Source organism: Mesocricetus auratus, unplaced genomic scaffold (genome assembly GCF_017639785.1).
Source record: "Mesocricetus auratus isolate SY011 unplaced genomic scaffold, BCM_Maur_2.0 Super-Scaffold_100014, whole genome shotgun sequence".
NCBI classification, from domain to species: Eukaryota; Metazoa; Chordata; class Mammalia; order Rodentia; family Cricetidae; genus Mesocricetus; species Mesocricetus auratus.
The window spans coordinates 29,379,623-29,399,034 of NW_024429197.1; the positions used below are offsets into that span (position 1 = coordinate 29,379,623).

The 19,412-nt window shown below is 35.6% G+C and overlaps 1 protein-coding gene across 2 annotated transcripts in view; it reads right to left on the reverse strand.

The window, feature by feature from the left end:
• The window catches only part of Faf1 (Fas associated factor 1), a 304,225-nt gene that overhangs the window by 120,967 nt on the left and 163,846 nt on the right, over nucleotides 1–19,412 (reverse strand). For both annotated transcript variants that reach the window (XM_040756971.1, XM_040756970.1), the window contains exon 9: nucleotides 3,402–3,497. In XM_040756971.1, the coding sequence (XP_040612905.1) occupies nucleotides 3,402–3,497 (96 nt within the window). The remainder of the gene's footprint in view (nucleotides 1–3,401; nucleotides 3,498–19,412) is intronic.

A 19,412-nucleotide genomic window follows, 5' to 3' on the forward strand; every position in this document is an offset into this window, starting at 1 on the left:
CCTCTTCTGGCCTGCAGGGACACATGCAGGCAGACTGCTGTACACATAATAAATAAATCTTTAAAAAAAAAACAGTTGTGTGTGTGTGTGTGCACATCACACACATTAGACACAACCAATATTTTGGTAGAAATTGCTTTGATTCTATATATGATTTTGGATAATATGGACATTTTAACAACATTATTTTTTAGACTCTATAAAGATGGAATATTTTGTTGTTAATTGTGTCTTCTTCAATTTCTTTCAATATCTTATGTAGCACGAATAATAAAAACACAGAGACAGATATTGGGGTTCCAGGTGAAGATAAGTAAGCAAAGCAGCAAAGTTACTAGAGAGTTCTTACCTCAACCACGGCTCAGACCAAAGAGGGTGACCTTATCCTCAGAGTGGCTGCTGACCATCAAACCTCAGACTCCTTGAGACTGCCCTCTTACTTTCCTCTCTAGTGCTGGGATCAAAGGTGTGAACTCTGTTTCTCTTTTAGACTGATTTACTTTCATGTAGCCCAGCGTGGCCTTAACACACAGAGATCCATCTATCCCTGTGTCCCAAGTGCTAGGATTAAAGGTGTGTCCACCACTGCTTGTCCTCTATAGCTAACTAGTGGCTTAGGTGTGTGACTAACTAGTGACTTAGCTCTGCACTCTGATCTTCAGGAAGGATTTGTTAGATTACAAACAAAATATCACTACAGTTTTAGATGTACAGATTTTTCTATTCCTTTACTCTTAATAATACATTTGTTTCTATATATAATCATATAAATGTATAACTGCTGTAAATGAGATCATTTTCATAACTTTTGCTTGGAGTAGTCCATCATGTATGATGATTTTATAAGCTGCAGTTTTACTGAATTGATTTGTTCTCACATTTTTGTTCTTTCCTCTTTGGAGAGGAGGATGAGATCTTTAGGATTTTTCATATAAGATCATATCTTTGGCAAAGTCAGACAATTTATGTCTTTCTTATTTGGACAACTTTTAGTCATTTCTTTTCTTTAATTGCTCTGGCTAACATTCTACCTCTATGTTGAACAGAATTGGTAACATGAGCCTTAAGCATAAATGAAGATTTTGATAATATTTCACTACTAGTATGATGTTGGCTGAATGTTCTTGCTGAGGTCACTTTCTTCTATACATGAATGTCTGCTGCAATAATTATAAACCATTTACCTTTTATCATTTTAATGAAGTATATCACAGTTATTAACATGATGGTGCCATCTTAGGAATAAATTTTACTCAATAATGGTGGACAACCCTTCTAATGTGATGATAAATTTGGTGTTCTAGGATTTTTCCATCTGCATGTATCAAGAGCATTGGCCTATAACTTTCTTGACTTGTCCCTTTCTGGGTTTTGCATCACCATCATCGTCATCGTCGTCATCGTCGTCGTCATCATCATCATCATCATCATCATCATCATCATCATCATCATCATAGTGTTAGACTAATAAAGTAAGTTTGGAGTATTCTTTCTTCTTTAATATTCTTAAATGCTTAAAAGAGATAGGTATTATTTGTTCACTACATGGTCTGTTTAGAATTTCCTTTTCCTTATTATTCAAATCTTGGTAGAATCTGCATTTCTTGTAGACTGGACAATCTGTTTGGATATACATGTTCAAAGGACAACAGTCCTACCCTAATCCATAATGACATGTTCCAGGATCCTCAGTGAATGCCTAAAACCTCAAATAGTATGAAAGATATATATTTCTGCTTTTTTCCTAAATAGTTATACATAAACTTCATGTCATTTCCAACTTAACTAAGCATTTGTCATGCAGCTATAACTTTGGTGGTCTGAAGCACACACAGTAGCCAAACTGAATGAATTTCTATTACCCTTTTCATGTTTTTGTGAAAGGAAGATTTGTTCCCTTTGTAGATCGTAGAAACCACAGCATAAAGTCTATATAGTTGTTGGGTTGCTTTGTTTTCATTGCAAGTAAAAGCTTTTACCTTTCCCCCTAAAGCAGTGGTTCTCAACCTTCCAAATGCTGTGTCCCTTTAATAGAATTCCTTATGTTGTGGTGACCCACAACCATAAAATTATTTTTGTTACTACTTCATCATTGTAATTTTGCTACTGTTATGAATCGTTGCAGATGGTCTTAGGCGATCCCTGTGAAAGGGTGGTTTAACACCGCCACCCCAGCCAGAGGTTGCAACCTAGAGGTTGAGAACCACTGAAACAAAGGAATCACTGTAGAGTTTCTTTTGTTCTATTAGTTCAATTTGATTTAAAATGTAGAACAATTTCAGTGCCTCCCAGGATCTGGAGAGATGAGGGATGGCTCAGACACTAGCTTTTCTTCCAGAAGAAATGGTTTGATTCTCAGCAGTCACATAGCACCTTACAACTTCCTGTAATTCCAGTCCCAATGGACCAGGCAGTCCTTCTGGCCTCCACAGCCATGCACAGACATGCATGTAGACAAAAAAACCCATAAACATAAAATAAAAATAATGCAAAAAATAAAGTTTTCAAAGTGTTGCCTCCTCAAGGACTTTAGGTCTGGATAATCTACCTATTAAGCTGTCCCTAATGCTGCTATATTGCACTTTGTTTCTCCTTGATTTTGTTAAAAAGTCTGCCTTATACATTTAGCATTCCAATATTAGTTGTGTGTATATTTGTTATATCCTTTTAAAATCACAATGATTTCACAGTGTGTAATAGCACGCTACTGAACATCTTAAAATATTAAATCATAATACCCATGCTTTCTTTCCTATTCTTTTAGCCACGATCAGAGTTAGGCACAGAATTAAGACAATGCCTTTTAATATCTATGACCCATACAGATACAGAGGTACAAAGTAAAGCAAGATATCCCATCTTATCTGCTCCTTGGTATTGTTCTACAGGGTCTCTGTGTTCTGTTATTAATGAATTAGTGATTTACCACATGCGATTCTGATTATCTTGGTATAAGTATAATATTGTCAAACTATAAGTTACAGAATCTTAAGGTTCAATCCCAATAAATGCATTCAATTATGCAGGTTTAAAAAATCCCTTTGTTAATCTGACAGTTCTGTGTAAAAATCATCTAAACAAGAATCTGCCTGAATTCTGTATATTGAAATGTGAAACTAACAGAACCAGAAACACTTTAGTAATAATCATCTTGAATGAGAGTTTCTGCCTTCAAAACACACTTAAAATTTACATCTGTTTCAGAATTAGTATGAAGAAAATACAAAGGAAAAGTGTAACTTCAAAGAAGAATGTTTAACAAAGCAACTTTATATGCAAACTTCATTCACACTCCGTTACCTTTACCAATTCATTGATATGGGAGGAAAAAAATAGGAAGTGGGCAGGCAAGGGGAGGATATGTGTCTTCAATTCAGTGAAAAGCTGGCAAATGGGCTTACCTCTTCTGACTGCTCACGGGTCTGTACAGGTGAAGTTCTTCTGCCCACAGTAAGTCGATGGCAGGGATAAGAGAGCCCTGATTCTGCAAGACACATCTGTAGAAAGTAGAATTGTCAAAATGCAACTATCTTTAAAACAGGATTTTACCATTTCTATTTTTTTTCTATAATTTTTGAAGCTAGAGTAGAAACCTTATTCTATTATAGCCTGGGTACTACATTACCAAGAAGGCTTTGAAATTATGAAACTTTTCCACACATAAGATATTGAGGTAAGCCAGGTATGGTGGCACACACCTTTAATCCCAGCAGTTGGGAGGCAGAGGCATTTCTGTGTTTTCAAGGCCAGTCTGGCTTACATAGTAACCTCCAGGAGAGTGGGTACTTCATAGACTCTGTCTCCAAATTAAAAAAAAAAAAGATATTGTGGTAGAAAACAGATGGGGGAACCCAGAAACTGTACATAAAACCAAATTATACACACTTCCCCTCAGTGTAGGCAGGTCTGGTACTGTACCCATTCACAGACTAAAACCCCAGTTTCCTAGTTTCCAGGGCAGTAAGGACATATGGCAAAGACAATGATGTTTTTATTTTACCACATAGTTACATGTTATTTATACATCAGTACTAACACACAATTTTAAGGGTAATAAGACCATGTGAACTTAAAATGCATGGAAAGAACTTACTTGGTTTATACTCTGTTTACAGTCCTTCCTGCCTTTGTAACCTAAGACACTATCCATGGAATCTTTCTTTGTTAACAAAACACAATTAAGTAACATATATTTATGTCTACTAAAGCTTAGAGTATGTCTAATAGTAAATAAAGTAGGTTTTGAGGTTTAAATTAAAATGGGCAAACATAAAGAAATATGACTGAAGTTTGAATTTCATAATTATTAATTAACTTCTTAAGGAAATAGATTCAAAGAAAACACAGTTAAAAATTTAAATCCATTTCAGAATTAGTATGAAGAAAATACAAGAGAAAAGTGTAACTTCAAAGAAGTATGTTTAACAAAGTAACTCTACATGTCAACAGTTTACGACAATTATCAATAATATTTTTATACCATTATACTACATGCTACATATAATTTATTATGTAATGGTATTTTATTCTCATGCTATTTTAATTAACTCCTGTATCTACAGATTATATTTTGAGTCATTTTAACTGTGTAGAAGAATTAAAACATGGTGGCACTCATTGTAACTCAAGTTCAGGGGAGTAAGGGGAGCAATGCCCTCTTCAGGATTCTGTGTGCTATATATGCAGACATAATTCTTAAAAACCAAACAAAACAATGCTTAAGGGTGGAGGTGGAGCTTAGTGGAAGAGTATGTGCTCAGCAGGCTTGATTAATCCATCACTCAAATCAACAAAACGATTAAACAACCAAAAGAATGTATGTGTGCCTCAAGCAAATTAAAAGGCAAAAGACACACATATATCTAGTGTAATGACATAAATCAAAGTTTCTTTGATTAGTAGAAAAATATGATACCTTTGGCACACTGAAAATATTCTTTGGTAACATTGGAGAGGTGTGAATTAATGTGATTTAATGTGAAGACATCCAAACATCTACATATTAATAAATCCATAGGCAGCAAGCAGACAATAGTGGGAGAGACAAAACTATTATTCATACATGCTTACATAGGCTAATTATTTTAAGACAAATATTGGAATGGAAAATATAGACTCCACATAAATACCCAAGCATGCTCAATTACACGTGATGTGTGCTTACATACAGGGGATGTGCTGATAAAAGTTAGGTGTTTGGCCAGGCATGATGACACACACCTTTAATCCCAGTACTTGGGAAGCAGAGGCAGGTGTAGTCTGTGAGTTTAAAGTAAGCTTGGGCTTTCCATTAATATTGATGAAAAGACTTAAATAGGTTCCCAAATAAAAGATTAACGTAAAGGGTTTAGAAATGCAGCTCAGTTGGTAGAGTATTTGCCTAGTATGAACAAGGCCTGTGGTTGGATCCCCAGCACCACATAAACTCAGTGTGAAGGTGAGGACCAGAGGATCATTAGTGTAAAGTCACCCTTGGCTACATAATGACCTTGAGGCAGGTCTGGGAATAGTGAAACCATAAAACCAAAATTGACTTAACTCAAAGATTCTGTTATTTCACTATTCAATCCCACATTGCTTAGTAAATGCTGCCTAGATAAATGAGAGCATTTTTTTCCTCATTAGGTATAAAATGCAGTGTCTGTTTTAAGGGAACATGTATATCAATGAAGAAGACAGATGCACAAAAGCAATGAGTACAGAACTTTCTAGAGGTGGGAAAGTTGGCACGAGTATAATTTTATGCTATATCTCACTGGTTAATTAATAGAACTCATTCTATAGCCCACTATATTGGAATCCTAGAATGACGAGTCTTTGTATCAGTGTTTACTGTGGGGTAAAAGTGGTAAGACAGACAGATAAGCGGGAAAAGCAGCTTCCTCTGTGCTTCCAGCCCTTTGCTTTCACAGTATAGTGTACCTTTCAGTGCTTGCATCTATTTTTCATGTGTCTCATTTCCCCTTAGACGTATGGGCAGGATCTTTTGCACTTCAAGCACCTTCTGGTACTTCGTTTAATCCTTATTTTGTCCATGTTTGCCAAATGGACCAAACAATTGGCATTTAGAATCTAGTAATTCAGACAGACTATGACAAACTATGTGTGTGAGAATTTAACATGATTTATCCTAAGTTCCAAGTTTTCCTGGACAAAAATATTACACAGAGAACTGCTGAAAGATAACCCTTTAGTTCTAGGAGAGGTTAGCCATAAATAGGAGTTATTTATTTCTGCATTCTTATTAATGTGCATGCATCAATTTATCACAGGGAGAAAAGTATCTAAGTAAAACCCAGAATATAACTCTAAAACACAGGAAATACTAAAATGCTTAAAAAACAAAACTGACTATAAAGGTACCATCGTGCTGTTTTTAAAAGAATATCATGGTATACAGTTTCTCCAAAAATAATACTGTTATTTATATTCTTTAGTCAAGATGAACTTTCATACTTAAACCTATTACATGGGTATTATTGTAGCAGGCTTTTTTTTGGGCCACCAATGAGCTCCCAAATCAGGATATGTAAACTTGTTATTAGTTATGAATGTTTGGCTTTATCTTAGCTCTTGTTTTAATCTGTTTCTCTATATTTACATTTAGCCTTGGGGCTTTTTTATCTTTCATTCTACATATCTTACTTTCCTGTTTCCTCCATGACTGGCTGCCTGCCTGCCTTCTGGCCCCCGGGGTCTCCTTCTTTCTCCTTAGATTTCTCTACTACTACATATTCGCTCTGCCCACCAGCCCCACCTATTCCTCTACTGCCTGGCTAATGGCTGTTCAGCTTTGTATGAGACCAATAAAGTGCCCTAGGCAGGACAAGGTGAAACAGCAACACATCTTTCTGTAACTAAACAAATGCAGCACAAACAAATGCAACACATCTTTACATAAGCAATATTCCACAACATATAATAATTTGTAAGATGATAATTCCTGTGAAGAAAAATACTCAATAACCTTTCATATAAGTGGATACCCTCAGATTGAACCTGAAATTACACTAAAAATAAGCACTAGACATAACTATATAACAAATAAGACAGACACCACATTTGTAACTCAAAGGTAGAAGGGACAAAGTCCTTCTAAGCTTTAAGTTTAAGAATTGTACAGGCAGAAAGCCAGTCTGTTTGGCACTTGTCCTAAATTTATCAATAAGAAATATATTAGAGAGTCCTTATAATAGGTGAATAAAATATACCTGAGTATGAAAACCAACACAAACATAAATCCAGTTTTCCATGAAGTATCTATCATAGGACAAGAAGCTGCTTTATCAGAAGTGCTCACAAAGACTGCTACTACAGCCTGTTTGTTCAGATGTCTCATTTTGCACTATAATACATTGCTTGCTAGGCCAGATTATCCTGCAGTAACCCCAGTCAATGATGTTTCAAGTGCGTAAGATTGCACACGTGTAAAATGGCTAATAAAGAAAAAGATAGTAATGCCAACGTCATGCTTGCTCACAGATATCTAGCTTCACAATCTCTAGAATTGAAAGTATTAGTAAACAATCCTTTAAAGAAACCTTAAAAACGTTTTGGGAAGACAGTAAACACTGACAGGACGAATGAAGGAACCACAGTTGTCCTAATAATATATAGGTATAGTATTGTATAGCATTTTTTCCCTAAGAGAAAAGGTTGAGCTAACAGGCTAAAGAAAATGCCTAGCCCACAGTAGTTGTTCAACAAATACTCCATTATTTTGAAAATGAGTACTTGTGGATTGGGATAATATATAAGGAAAGTATTATGATATATTGACTCAAAAGTATGGAATCTCAACCTAGTATGAAGAGACTATTTTAGAAATATGCCTAGCAATAATGGTGATTAAACATTAACATAATTTGAAGTTGAGGAAAATTATTTAATGAAATGTAACAGTGGACTAAGGGACTATCTGTAAGCTGACATTACACAGTATCATCATTTCTACTATGGAGGTTTTTCAGACCAATAAATATGCACTATCAACAAAATGTTTATATATTTAAGTTGTTCCAAACACTCTTGAAAATAAGCTAAAGGAGTATCTTATACAACTCATAGTTTGAAAATAAGACCATAATTTTAAGAAGAAGAGTGCTGTATTAGGAAAGCTTACACCTGACTCTTCAAGTCCACAAACAATGACTGAAACCTAAGAATGGCATCATCAAAAAAGCTGAACATTACAAAACAAAACAAAACAAAAATTTCATCAACTGAATTTTCTCTGTTCAGCAATTCAAGGAAAACATAAGGATTCTAAATTTTGGTTGATTGCTAAGACAGCAGAAGATGTCTGAGTATGGACTTTTTTGGGTTAACACCTATTAATTTTCATAAGATGGAACCTACACTCACAGCACCTTTCCTATTGTGGAAGGGAAGAGCGCAAAGTTCCTGTTTACTATGATAATCTCTTCAATAATCACAGCTCCTTATTCAGTATGCACTTTGCCAGCAACTTTAAACTCCCTCCTTCCCTGCTAAGTGATAGTTTCCACTGAACTTTTTGTTTTGTCTTGATGTAGATGTGAATAATGACACTAAGTGGTAACCAACTGGAACACAGCCTGACTGCTATCCTGTCTTGAAACTTCTGTTAACAAGTTAGTAGTTTGTTTGTTTTAATTCAGCCTTACGCCAGTTCTCAGGACATGGTATAACCCTTTCTAGCGTCTGAATATTTACTATCAGTATGTTTATGAAGAAACACTGTATACTTTCATAACTAGGTAGGAGGAACATCAAGAAAATTCCAAAATCTGACCCAAAAAAGTGCTTTCATGACTTTTCAAATAACTGTGATTTTATTTGTAAAATGGCATTTTTAAATATTACATAGTTCATCAATTAACTTTTTCTTCTCCTTTAAAGATGATGATCAAAGACACTCAAGACCTTTAGTTGTATCAATGGGCATTTATCACTGAGATTAATGTTTTATTTATTTATTATTTATTTATTTATTTTTGAGACAGGGTTTCTTTGCATAGTCCTGGATATCCTGAAACTCAGGCTGGCCTTGAACTCAAAGATCTGCCTACCTCTGCCTCCCAAGTGCTAGGATTAAGGGCATTCGTCACCACCACCTGACCAAGATGTATTTTTGGAGCTAATTTTTTTGTTTGGTTCTTTGTTTTGGTTTGGTTTTTTTGTTTTTTGTTTTGTTTTGTTTTTCGAGACAGGGTTTCTCTGTATTGTTTTGGAGGCTGTCCTGGGACTTGCTCTTTAGACCAGCCTGGCCTCGAACTCACAAGAGATCTGCCTGTCTCTGCCTCCCGAGTGCTGGGATTAAAGGCATGTGCCACCAACACCTGGCCTTGGAGCTAAATATTTAGTTAAGGTAATATTTAGAATATTATAAACAATATATAATTCTAAAAATGTAGTATGATGGTCAACTTTGTAGGACCTGGAGTCATCTAAGACTGTGGGAAGATCCACAGTGGAATGTGGTAGCACAATTCTATGGGCTATAGGTCCAGGCTGAATAAAGAGCAAACACTCAGGTAACTAACACTTACCTTTTTGCTTCCTGAGGACTGTGGCCACCTTTCTCACTTTTGTTGTCATAAGTATTCTGTTAACTATGAGTCACAACAAATCCTCCTTAAATTGCTTTGGCCAGTTATTTGCTCTAAGCCACAAAAATAACTATTATAAAAACTGGGATGAAGACTATAGTTGTTGCTCTTATTAACCTATTTGGTTCTCAGCAAGCACTTAGAACTTGAAGCTAGAGAAGCCCTAAAATGTTCTTAAGCAGACCTTAATGTCCCATTTTGCTGGGAATTCAGTAGGCCAAATGCAAAGAGAAATGCATAGTGGAGCTTCACGAATAAGAACAGGAGAGCTGGACTTTATCAGGAAGTGGGCCAGAGGCCATTTGTCCCACTTACATTCTGGCAAAGTATCAGGTTGGGTAGGTACTAAGGTATTAAAATAATACCTTCTTTTGTTTTTAAGATTGGGTTTCCCTGTGTATCCCAGGCTGTCTCCAAATTTCAGGCTTTCCCAATTAAGCCTCTCAATTTCTGGGATTAGAGATAGTGTGTGTTACTATACTCAGCATAACCCCCATGGTACTACCAAGCCTTACAAAAATGAAGAATCTTGTTCAGGACCATACAGGTAATTGCATGAGGAAGATAAAATTAGCATAGGACATTTTTACCACATAGCCAGTTAAGAAGTATAAACTCAGACAACCATAGCTTGTCTTGCGATCTGATAGACAATAACAATTTTCTTTGGCTTAATTAAAACAACCACACCTATTGATCTTTATTTATCAGGTACTTTATAGCAAGGGCTTCTTCGTTTAACATACACAACTCTGCAAATTTAGGATATTTGCATAGATCACAAAGTTTCAAGAGACAGAGCAATTTATCCAAGTGGAACCGGACTGGCCTCCAAAGGCCATGAAACTTTTTACCTCATCCTCTTCTAAAACAAGCTATTAAAATACAAGAAGCCCTAAAGATGATTAGCTGGTCACCCTTAAAATTTTTGAGTGCAGCCTGGAGGTGTGGTGGCACGCATCTTTAATCCTAGCACTTGGGAGGCAGAGATAGGCAAAGCTGCGTTCGAGGCCACCCTGCTCTACATAGCAAGTTCCAGTATATCTATGGTTAAACAGAGAAACCTTGTCTCCCAAAACAAAACAAAAACAAACAAACAAAAAGCCAACAACAACAAAGTGAAGCAAAACAAATTTTTGAGTACATTCTTAAGTCAGACAAATCAAAATCACTGAAGCAGTATAAAGCCAAACTTAGTTAGGAATCTGAAATTTCATTTACTGCCAACCAGAGTGTAAATCAAAAAGCTTATTTATTTTTATTCACAAACTGAGGCTTTTTTTCTTTTAAGTCACTTGTGTGCTAGAAAAATCACAGAGCTTTAATTTGCAGCAGGTTGAAGCAAGCTTATTAAGAATGCTAGTTACCAAGTGCACACCCACTTGTCTGGGCTAGCCCATTGCCATATTCTTGTAGCAGGGTTAAATAACAGTTTAGTCACCTCATAAGAAAGCACACTGTTAAAAAGGAAATTACTAATAATATTCTGGAATCAATGTAATATTAAAAGACATGTGCATGTCAAGATCAATTATCTACAAAACCCTTGTGAAAATAGCTTTAAAAACTTTGTCACCAGGCTTTGCTGTGCTATAGTCCTCAATTGATTCAGCCAGTTGGTAAGACTTAATGAAATAAACAGCAACAGTAACAAGTCTTGAGATGCTTACTATGAACATAATCTCCTATGTTGAAACCAAATGAGGAATCAGAATTGGAAGAAACAAGAATGATTTCTAGAAGGCTTTACTTTAGATTCATAAGTAGTTATTAGCATTGAGAGATCCTTAGACTCATCATGTGCTGATCATAGACATTGAAGCCTTAGCTAAAGCAATTGAAGCAGCCTTATTTTTCCCTGCCAAGCATCCTTGGTCTCATTCCAATGTCCAAAATGACACTTTTCAGAGACACGCTATCAGTATGTTCACTACCAAGTGTCTGCTGGTAGTTCTACAGCTAAGCCTCTCATTTACAAGGAAGAGTCAGCTACAGACAGTAACATTCTCTACCTGAGTATTACCTTGTAATAACCATGTTTTCTTGGAGCCTAACTTAGATTTCTCTATCAGCTAGTTGCAAAACACAAATAATATTTAAACTTTTTAAAAAGTGTCATTAAAAAAATAAGCCAACTCCTCTGATGTTACTTTTTACATATTACAATTGCCTACTTTTAGGATTCTCCATACTTGTCCAACATAAGTTTCAGTTTCTGATTATCAAAACAGGTTGACCAACACAAAAAGACTTTTAAATATTGCCATTTAAAATCTGTTTGATTTAAGTTCCCAAAACCGTATTTACACCATAGGACATCAATAATAGAATTAGCAAAATTTCCACACCACAATATTTTGGGACTTTGCTATTTACTGATTCAGCTGAGTACTTTAGAAGTTGTGAATCATTTCAGAATATCATACTACTTGCTATGAGCATTGAATTGCATAGTCCTAGTAGCAGATCAGCCTGACTTCACCCAGGGGCAGACTCTCCTCATTTGCTTAGAGAACAATCCGTGATACCTGTAGAAAGTATTAACTTCAGAAAGTGGGTAAATTGTTATTAAATCACAGATGTCTCTTGAGCCGACTGCAGGATTCTAACTGTACTCTTGCACAGAAAGGTCAATAATCCAGTTGTGAATTAAAATGTCTCTTTGGTTCTAAATGCCTGTCACTATTGCTTCTGTCATTTCATTGCTTCTGAGCACCCTCTGGTGGAGGGCAGAAGAGAGAAATAACTCATAAATATATGGCTTCTAATCTAAAGGTTGGTAGGGGAAAAAAGAGATCCGTAATGTGTGCAGATTTTTTTCTTTATTTTCCATATTACTTAATCATTTAGAGCTAGTTGATGAATGTATTAACAATATGATTATTTACATTCTATAATTTAGTTATTCAAACAACACATACATTTTTACTACATATCAAAACAGGATACAGATAATCAAGCTTTGATATTAATGTTATTTCCCAGGGAAGCTGTTTGATCTCATGAAATCTCAGTTTGCTCATCTGAGAAATGAGATTAATCTCTGTTGACAGGAATAAAAACGTAACTGAAAAAGTGCCCAGGATAGCACACTTACATTTATGACAAACACGCACATACTTACGTATGTACGCATGCGCATAACACACACACTTTGTCTTTGGTTCAACTCCTTGAGAGACAGCAGGATTATCTTACATGTTTTCAGTTATAAGGTCCAACTGTTTCTTTCCTTAATAGTCTAATCCTAAGAGACAATGTTAGTCTCATTTAAGTGTTTTATACAAGCTTATGTAACTACACTTAGCCTAATTAGCATGTGTTTTGAAACATACATAAAGCACCCTAATATGTTACTTAATCGTTTCTACATCCAAGATATTCAAAATAGGTTAACCAATATCCAATAAATGCCTTCTCCTAAGTAAACAAAGCAAGTTTAAATTATTTTCAGGTTTATTTCCTCCTTCATAATATTATTATAAGCATTATATACAACAGAGGGTGTTTGTTTAAATATATTTGGCTCTGAATATTTTAAAGAGCCCATCTCTAACATCATTCACTACTTGATTATTACCAACATTTTAAAAGATTTATGTTACAAAGTATTATCCAAAGTTGATCCTAGAGCTTGCAAAATGTCACAGCAGGTAAAGGGGGGGGGGGGAGCAAGGGAAAGGAGAAGGAGTTTTACAAGTTTTTCCTTGAGCTGGGAATATGGATTAGTGATAGTCTAGCATGTATAAGGCCCTATAGGTTCAATTCCAAGTGCCACACAGGTATCCCATTTAATTACTATGAGATGAACAGCAGCATCTTTAGGAGATCAAGTGAGTCTACTGAGAACATCTAGCTGAAATACATTTAACCAACCTATAAGGCAGGCATGTCTGTGCACGCACATGCACAATTTTTTGATTATTGCTTTGTTTTCCTTAAAAGAAATTGAAAAAAAAAACTGAACTAGATGACTTTAAGCTTTTTTTTTTAACCTTTTGCTCTTATTCTATGCAACACCACCAAGACCCTGGTTTGGTTTGATGTTCAAGACAATAACCTGGATCATTTTTCCAATCATTATTACCTACTACTTTTATAATCTCTATTTGGGTTAGTTTACACACTGAAACTAAAGTCTTCTGTGCTAACCTATCCATGGGCTTTTACCCACTCTATTATTCTTGCCTGAGTGTTCCTCACTTTAGGTAACAAAGAGTTACCTATTATCTAGTTTACTGTCTATTTATTACACAACAGGCAACAAATATCGTTTATTATCTGGTTTGTTGATATATGAGGAACATTTGAAAAGATGGAAATGAATGAACTTCAAAACTCACACTAACACTCTTAAACAACCACAACTTCCCCTGACCTTAGCCTGTGGCATTTGGACAGATGTCTCATAAATAAGTACCATGTACTCAATTAGTTTCTAAGTAGAAGACTAGCAGCATAGATGGGAGCTGAGGAGATGGAGGCAGGGGCAATGTCAGAGGCCAAGATTTTATGTGGGTGGGCCAAGGAGCTAGAACAAGGGCAAAATCAAGTCTCTGGATCTTTGAGGCAACACACTTGTATGACAATTCTGTCACTGGAGAAGAGGTACCTTTAGGAAAGACATTGGTATATGCAATGAAATGCTGGACTTGCTGTTTGAGAGTGTTAAACCAAATGATGAGGGGTTTAACCATAAATTCTTCTCCATGTCTTCCAAATCATGTTTAACTGTGACAAGGAAGCCTTGGGAAATATGTTTCAGCATAAGGCAATTTCTTCAGTAGGCAGATGTCATGTTTCCTTGGAAGAACATGTGATTATGAACATGGACTTCAAAGCTATACTACCAGAATTTGAAGCCTTGTGTCTGCTAATAACTATGTGACTCTGGATAAGTATACTATTTTCTTAAACAGTAAGTCATAAAACTGCTAAGAGGTTTAAAAACAAAATGCTTTAATCAATCTGTTTGCCAGCAATCTATATGTCTGTCTATTTACTAACCTACCTATACTGGATATTAAGCTTGTTTTAAGTAAGTGAAAATATTATTATTCATCTGCTTAACTATGTTAAACGAGTGACCACATTGTGTTAAGAACTCAGCTAAGTGAAGCAGATATATCCAAAGCTGAATATGTAGTGCTAGCTCTTTTTTATTTTACTATACCCTCATTTTCACTGCTTGATAATAATGAACAGGGCAGGTAGGACACATTAGCATTCCACAGGAAGAGGGAGGGGAGAGGGGAGAGGGGAGAGGGGAGGGGGAGAGGGGAGAGGGGAGAGGGGAGAAGGGAGAAGGGAGAGGGGAGAGGGGAGAGGGGAGAAGGGAGAGGGGAGAGGGGAGAGGGGAGAGGAGAGACTCAGAACCTCCAAAGATTGCAAAGTTAGTAAACACCAAAGTAGACTCATAGTATAAGTTGATTCCTAGCTTTTCCTGAATAATGTCATTTTCACATGCAATGTAAACCATCCCAACTATATGTGGAAGATGATAAAGCTAAATTATAAAGAAAAAGTTAGGTCTCTAGGTCTTATTTGATTACCAGAAATAGAGAATAGTGTTTTAAGGCTTTAAACAATAAAAGAAATAAAGGGAGCAATTTCTCTCACCCAAGTACCAACCCTGTTTAACTTCCAGGATCAGAAGAGATCGGAGACATCCAGGGTGGTATGGCTGAGGACAGGAACAACTTCTATTGACGATACTATTTTTTTTTTAAGTTTCTATAGACAGAAAATTTGTGAAGAAAAATCTCATTTTAACTTCTACATATTTCTCAAAGTAAACATTGTCATTTGAATTTTTGTTTATTTATTTAAAGTATAAGTAAATTATACTTTAAAATAATGCCATAAAACAAAATAACACTTGAATTGTGCTTGAAGAACAAACTGAAAAAGATTTATTCAGTTTTGCTGGTTCCTAATCAATTCAGACACAATAGCACTCACATGACCTCAGGTTATTCAGCTCATCATATATATATTTTCCTGTTTCATAAACACCACTCCAACACATGGAACATTTCTCTAGCTGAAAACCAAACTTGAAAGTATTTTTCTGATTGTCAAGTATCCTTTCTCAGAGATTTCATACCATAATGGGCAACTAAACAGAAAGTATGGGGGGGGGGAATTATCACCAAAGCTTACTTCAAATAAGAACAACAAACCATGTGTTTAATTTTAAAATGTATAAATTTCTAATCGTTGGAACTTTATACTGATGTTGTAATTCTTAATTAATTATGCTCTGTGGATAAGTATCTCTTGGAAGGTATTAGCCAATTTCTGTTAAATGGGTGAGAGAACTCCATCTTTGACACAGTGTGCTCAGGTTCTAAGAGCAGCAGTGCTTATTTTATCTCCCCACAAAGTGTCGCTGAGATAATTACTGCTGACAGCTTTATTCAAGGTTCATTTCACTTTTTCTGCTATTTTTCTCTGGTTAGAAGTTCAACAGAACCCATGGGAAGCCACACCCCTCACACCTGTTAGGCTTCTTCATGTTACTAAGGGCTAGTATGGACATGTCACTTCAAATTAGCATTGTACCAGGGAGCTAACTGTGACAATTACTTATCACAGGTTTAATGTTTAAAAAAAAAAGTTTCTAATTCAACCACAAAAACAGTGTCACAAAATGTAATTTAAACCTACAAAAGCAGGTTGCATAAAAACACCCAGAGAGTCACAGATAGGTTCCCAGGGCTGGCTTTATGCAGCATTTGAATTATGCAAGAATGCAACACAACTGAAAACATTTCCTTCTAAAGAAAACCAAAGCAAAAAGGTAAACAAAAGGGGCTGGCGCAGTGGGTAAAATGCCTGCTGTGCAACCATGAAAACTCCAGATCCCCAGCACCCACATAAAATATACACTTGTTGGCCCACACATAAAAGTGAAATGCTGGGAGGGTAGACAAGCAAATCCCAGGGGCTCCCTAGCCAGGCTAGCTGAAATAGTGAGCTCCAAGTTCAGTGAGAAACCTTGTCTCAAACCGGATCGGAAAAGTGACTGAGGACAACATTCAGATGCTAACCTCTGGTTTCTATATGCACAACCATGGGTGCGCGCGCTCTCTCTCTCCTCTCTCTCTCTCTCTCTCTCTCTCTCTCTCTCTCTCTCTCTCTCTCTCTCTCTCTCTCTCTCTCTCTCTCTCTCTCTCTCTCTCTCTCTCTCTCTCTCTCTCTCTCTGCAATTACATTTTACTATCCAGCAGTGACAGTGAGTGGCTCTTTTAAGTTTGTACCGTCTCTATTTATATGTGGCTACTTTTATTAATTCTTCTGTAGCAAGACATTTAAAATCAATAATGAAATTTTCAGCCAAAGCAAAGCAGCTACATCTAAGTTTATCCAGGGAAAGGCATAGTTATACTCTCTAGAGAGGAACCAAGCATTCTTCCTGTGGTCTTTAAATTGCTTGCAAAATAGAAAATTATTATTGGAGAGTAGACATTAACCTTTAAAAAAACCCACCCACACAAATACATTTCAGGCTAGTTATTATGAGCCTCTGTTTCAAATGCAAAATATTCTCAGAATTGCACAAGGTCTGGAAAGACCTAGGATGGGGGAGGTGGTTAATATGGACTGCTGTGAGGCTAATTGTGGATCTTCAGTTAATTACTTTCTGCTGATAGGGGATTTAAAAAATAAATAAAATAGTCTTTTATTCCATTTTTTCTTCAATTTGAACTAAAAAAAACACAGAATGATAAAGGCTATGCTCGAGAAACTTAATTATTTGCTGCTATTTGGATGATCCAAAATTCTGGAATACTTGTTTACATCATAACCAATACTAATATGCACTAGCAAAATAGCTGTGAGCAGATTTGCAATTGCCACAATGTGTACAATTTTATTCACAAACGCCCAAGATCCATTGTCTATTACATGCTCAAGGTAAAAGGAATTCAACATTCATTACCCTCTTACCCACCCCCCTACACAGTGGCTGGAGGATGCCAGCCACAGTTAATGGAGTCTGGCTTTGTAACAGATTCTAAAAACGAAATATTCATGACAAGCCAAAGAGAAAATTCAGTAAAGGAAATAATTTGTCTACTGGTAATGAATTACTTTATGGCAATCTTGATATGGCAAGATTGATACAAAATTTCAGAATCTTAACACTGACAAATTTAAATACCATTATATACATGAAATGGTACATCAGAAGTATAGGATTTTTAAAAGATAATAGCATTTATAGTCATTTATGAACAAAAATTTTTAAATCAACATAGGGCATCTTGATTATGAGTAGAGGATCTTACAAAAATGGGCCCTTTACTTTATTCTACAATCACAATATATTCACAGGGAATTGAAGCAAATATCAATTTTAAAGGTGCTTTCACCTCAAGTTGGCCCTTCAAATTTTTGACAAAGAAGTTGTATTAGTAGTTAGAGAGCTACTGTATTAATTTGTGGTCACTTCAGCTCATCACAAGGACAGAACCTGTCACACATTCAAAGATACAACTTAAGCCTACTTTATATGCATAAAGAGTAGCAGCCAGCTATCTGGCACACATCTAGTCAACAGTAGATGCCATTTACCCCTCAAACACTGTGGATATCTTTGGATAGCAAATACAGGAGAGTTCTCGATATTTTTTCAGCAGTATCTAATTCCTTGGCAAAACTTGGGCATTTATGCTAATAACTTTGACTAGACATATGGACCGAGTTCTACTTTGTCTCTACCCTGGCGTTTACTTCAAGGAAAAAGAAGAGTCTGCATTAACTACACCAAGTTAGAAATACCAAGAAAAGTAGGTACTACTAGCTAGAAACGAGAAAAACTAACTATACCTTGCTATTTAATCCTTCGTAGCCCATTTCAGCCAAGTAATTCTTTTTTCCTTCTGCTTACTGTTAACACTTATTTTGTAAATCGCTAAAATTTCAGATTTCTAAGTCATGGGGACTAGGTTTAAACCTTAGTATGGGTGTGCATGCATGTGTGTTAGTTTAAAAGAGCACAAGGCTGGCTGTGTCTATACTAAGGGACCAAATTCTAAGGCCCTTCAAGACAGCATTTTTATATATCACAGGTTGAACAGGTTGCTTTGTACACCTACTAATAAAGTAAGTCTGTCCATTTTCATTGTCAAGATATAATAGAAAAGACTTCTAATTTTAAAAGAAATACATAGCTTATCTGGTTATACAATTGAAACCCTAGAAAGCATTCTAAGTGAGATAAATACTAAAAACTATTACTGAAGTTCAAATAAGTCTAAGTGAAAAGTGTTTTAACAGGATATGACATGTCAACAAACTAAACTAATATAAACTACTCAGACTCAAAATAAATGTAACTTAAACATTTCAATTGCTGATAATGGTGTATAAGTAGTTTTGTATTTAATATTACTATTATTGTTGTTGCTATTACATATTATTATTACTAATATGAAATATTATATTTCTATCTAAGGTTACTACTTATCTTTGTGTATTTCATTTTAATTAGCATAATTCATATGTTATTTCAACTTGATTTTGTTAGGTATGACTCAAGTTTATAAGAGTGAATAATATAGCTGATGTAAAGTACATACATTTTAAATGAAGTAATAATGCTTTCCTCAAGTGTTATAGACTGTCTAATAAAAACCCCAGTGCTGGACATGGGAAACTGTTGTAGAATATTACTTACATTTGCTTATGCTATAGGGCATTTGTTTTAAAGAAGCAAACATGTATTGCATTCTTTTATATTGGATTTGTTTAACTCCATGAAGCTGTGTTACTTTTCCTCTCTAAAATACCTGGTTGGTCTAATAAAGAGCTGAA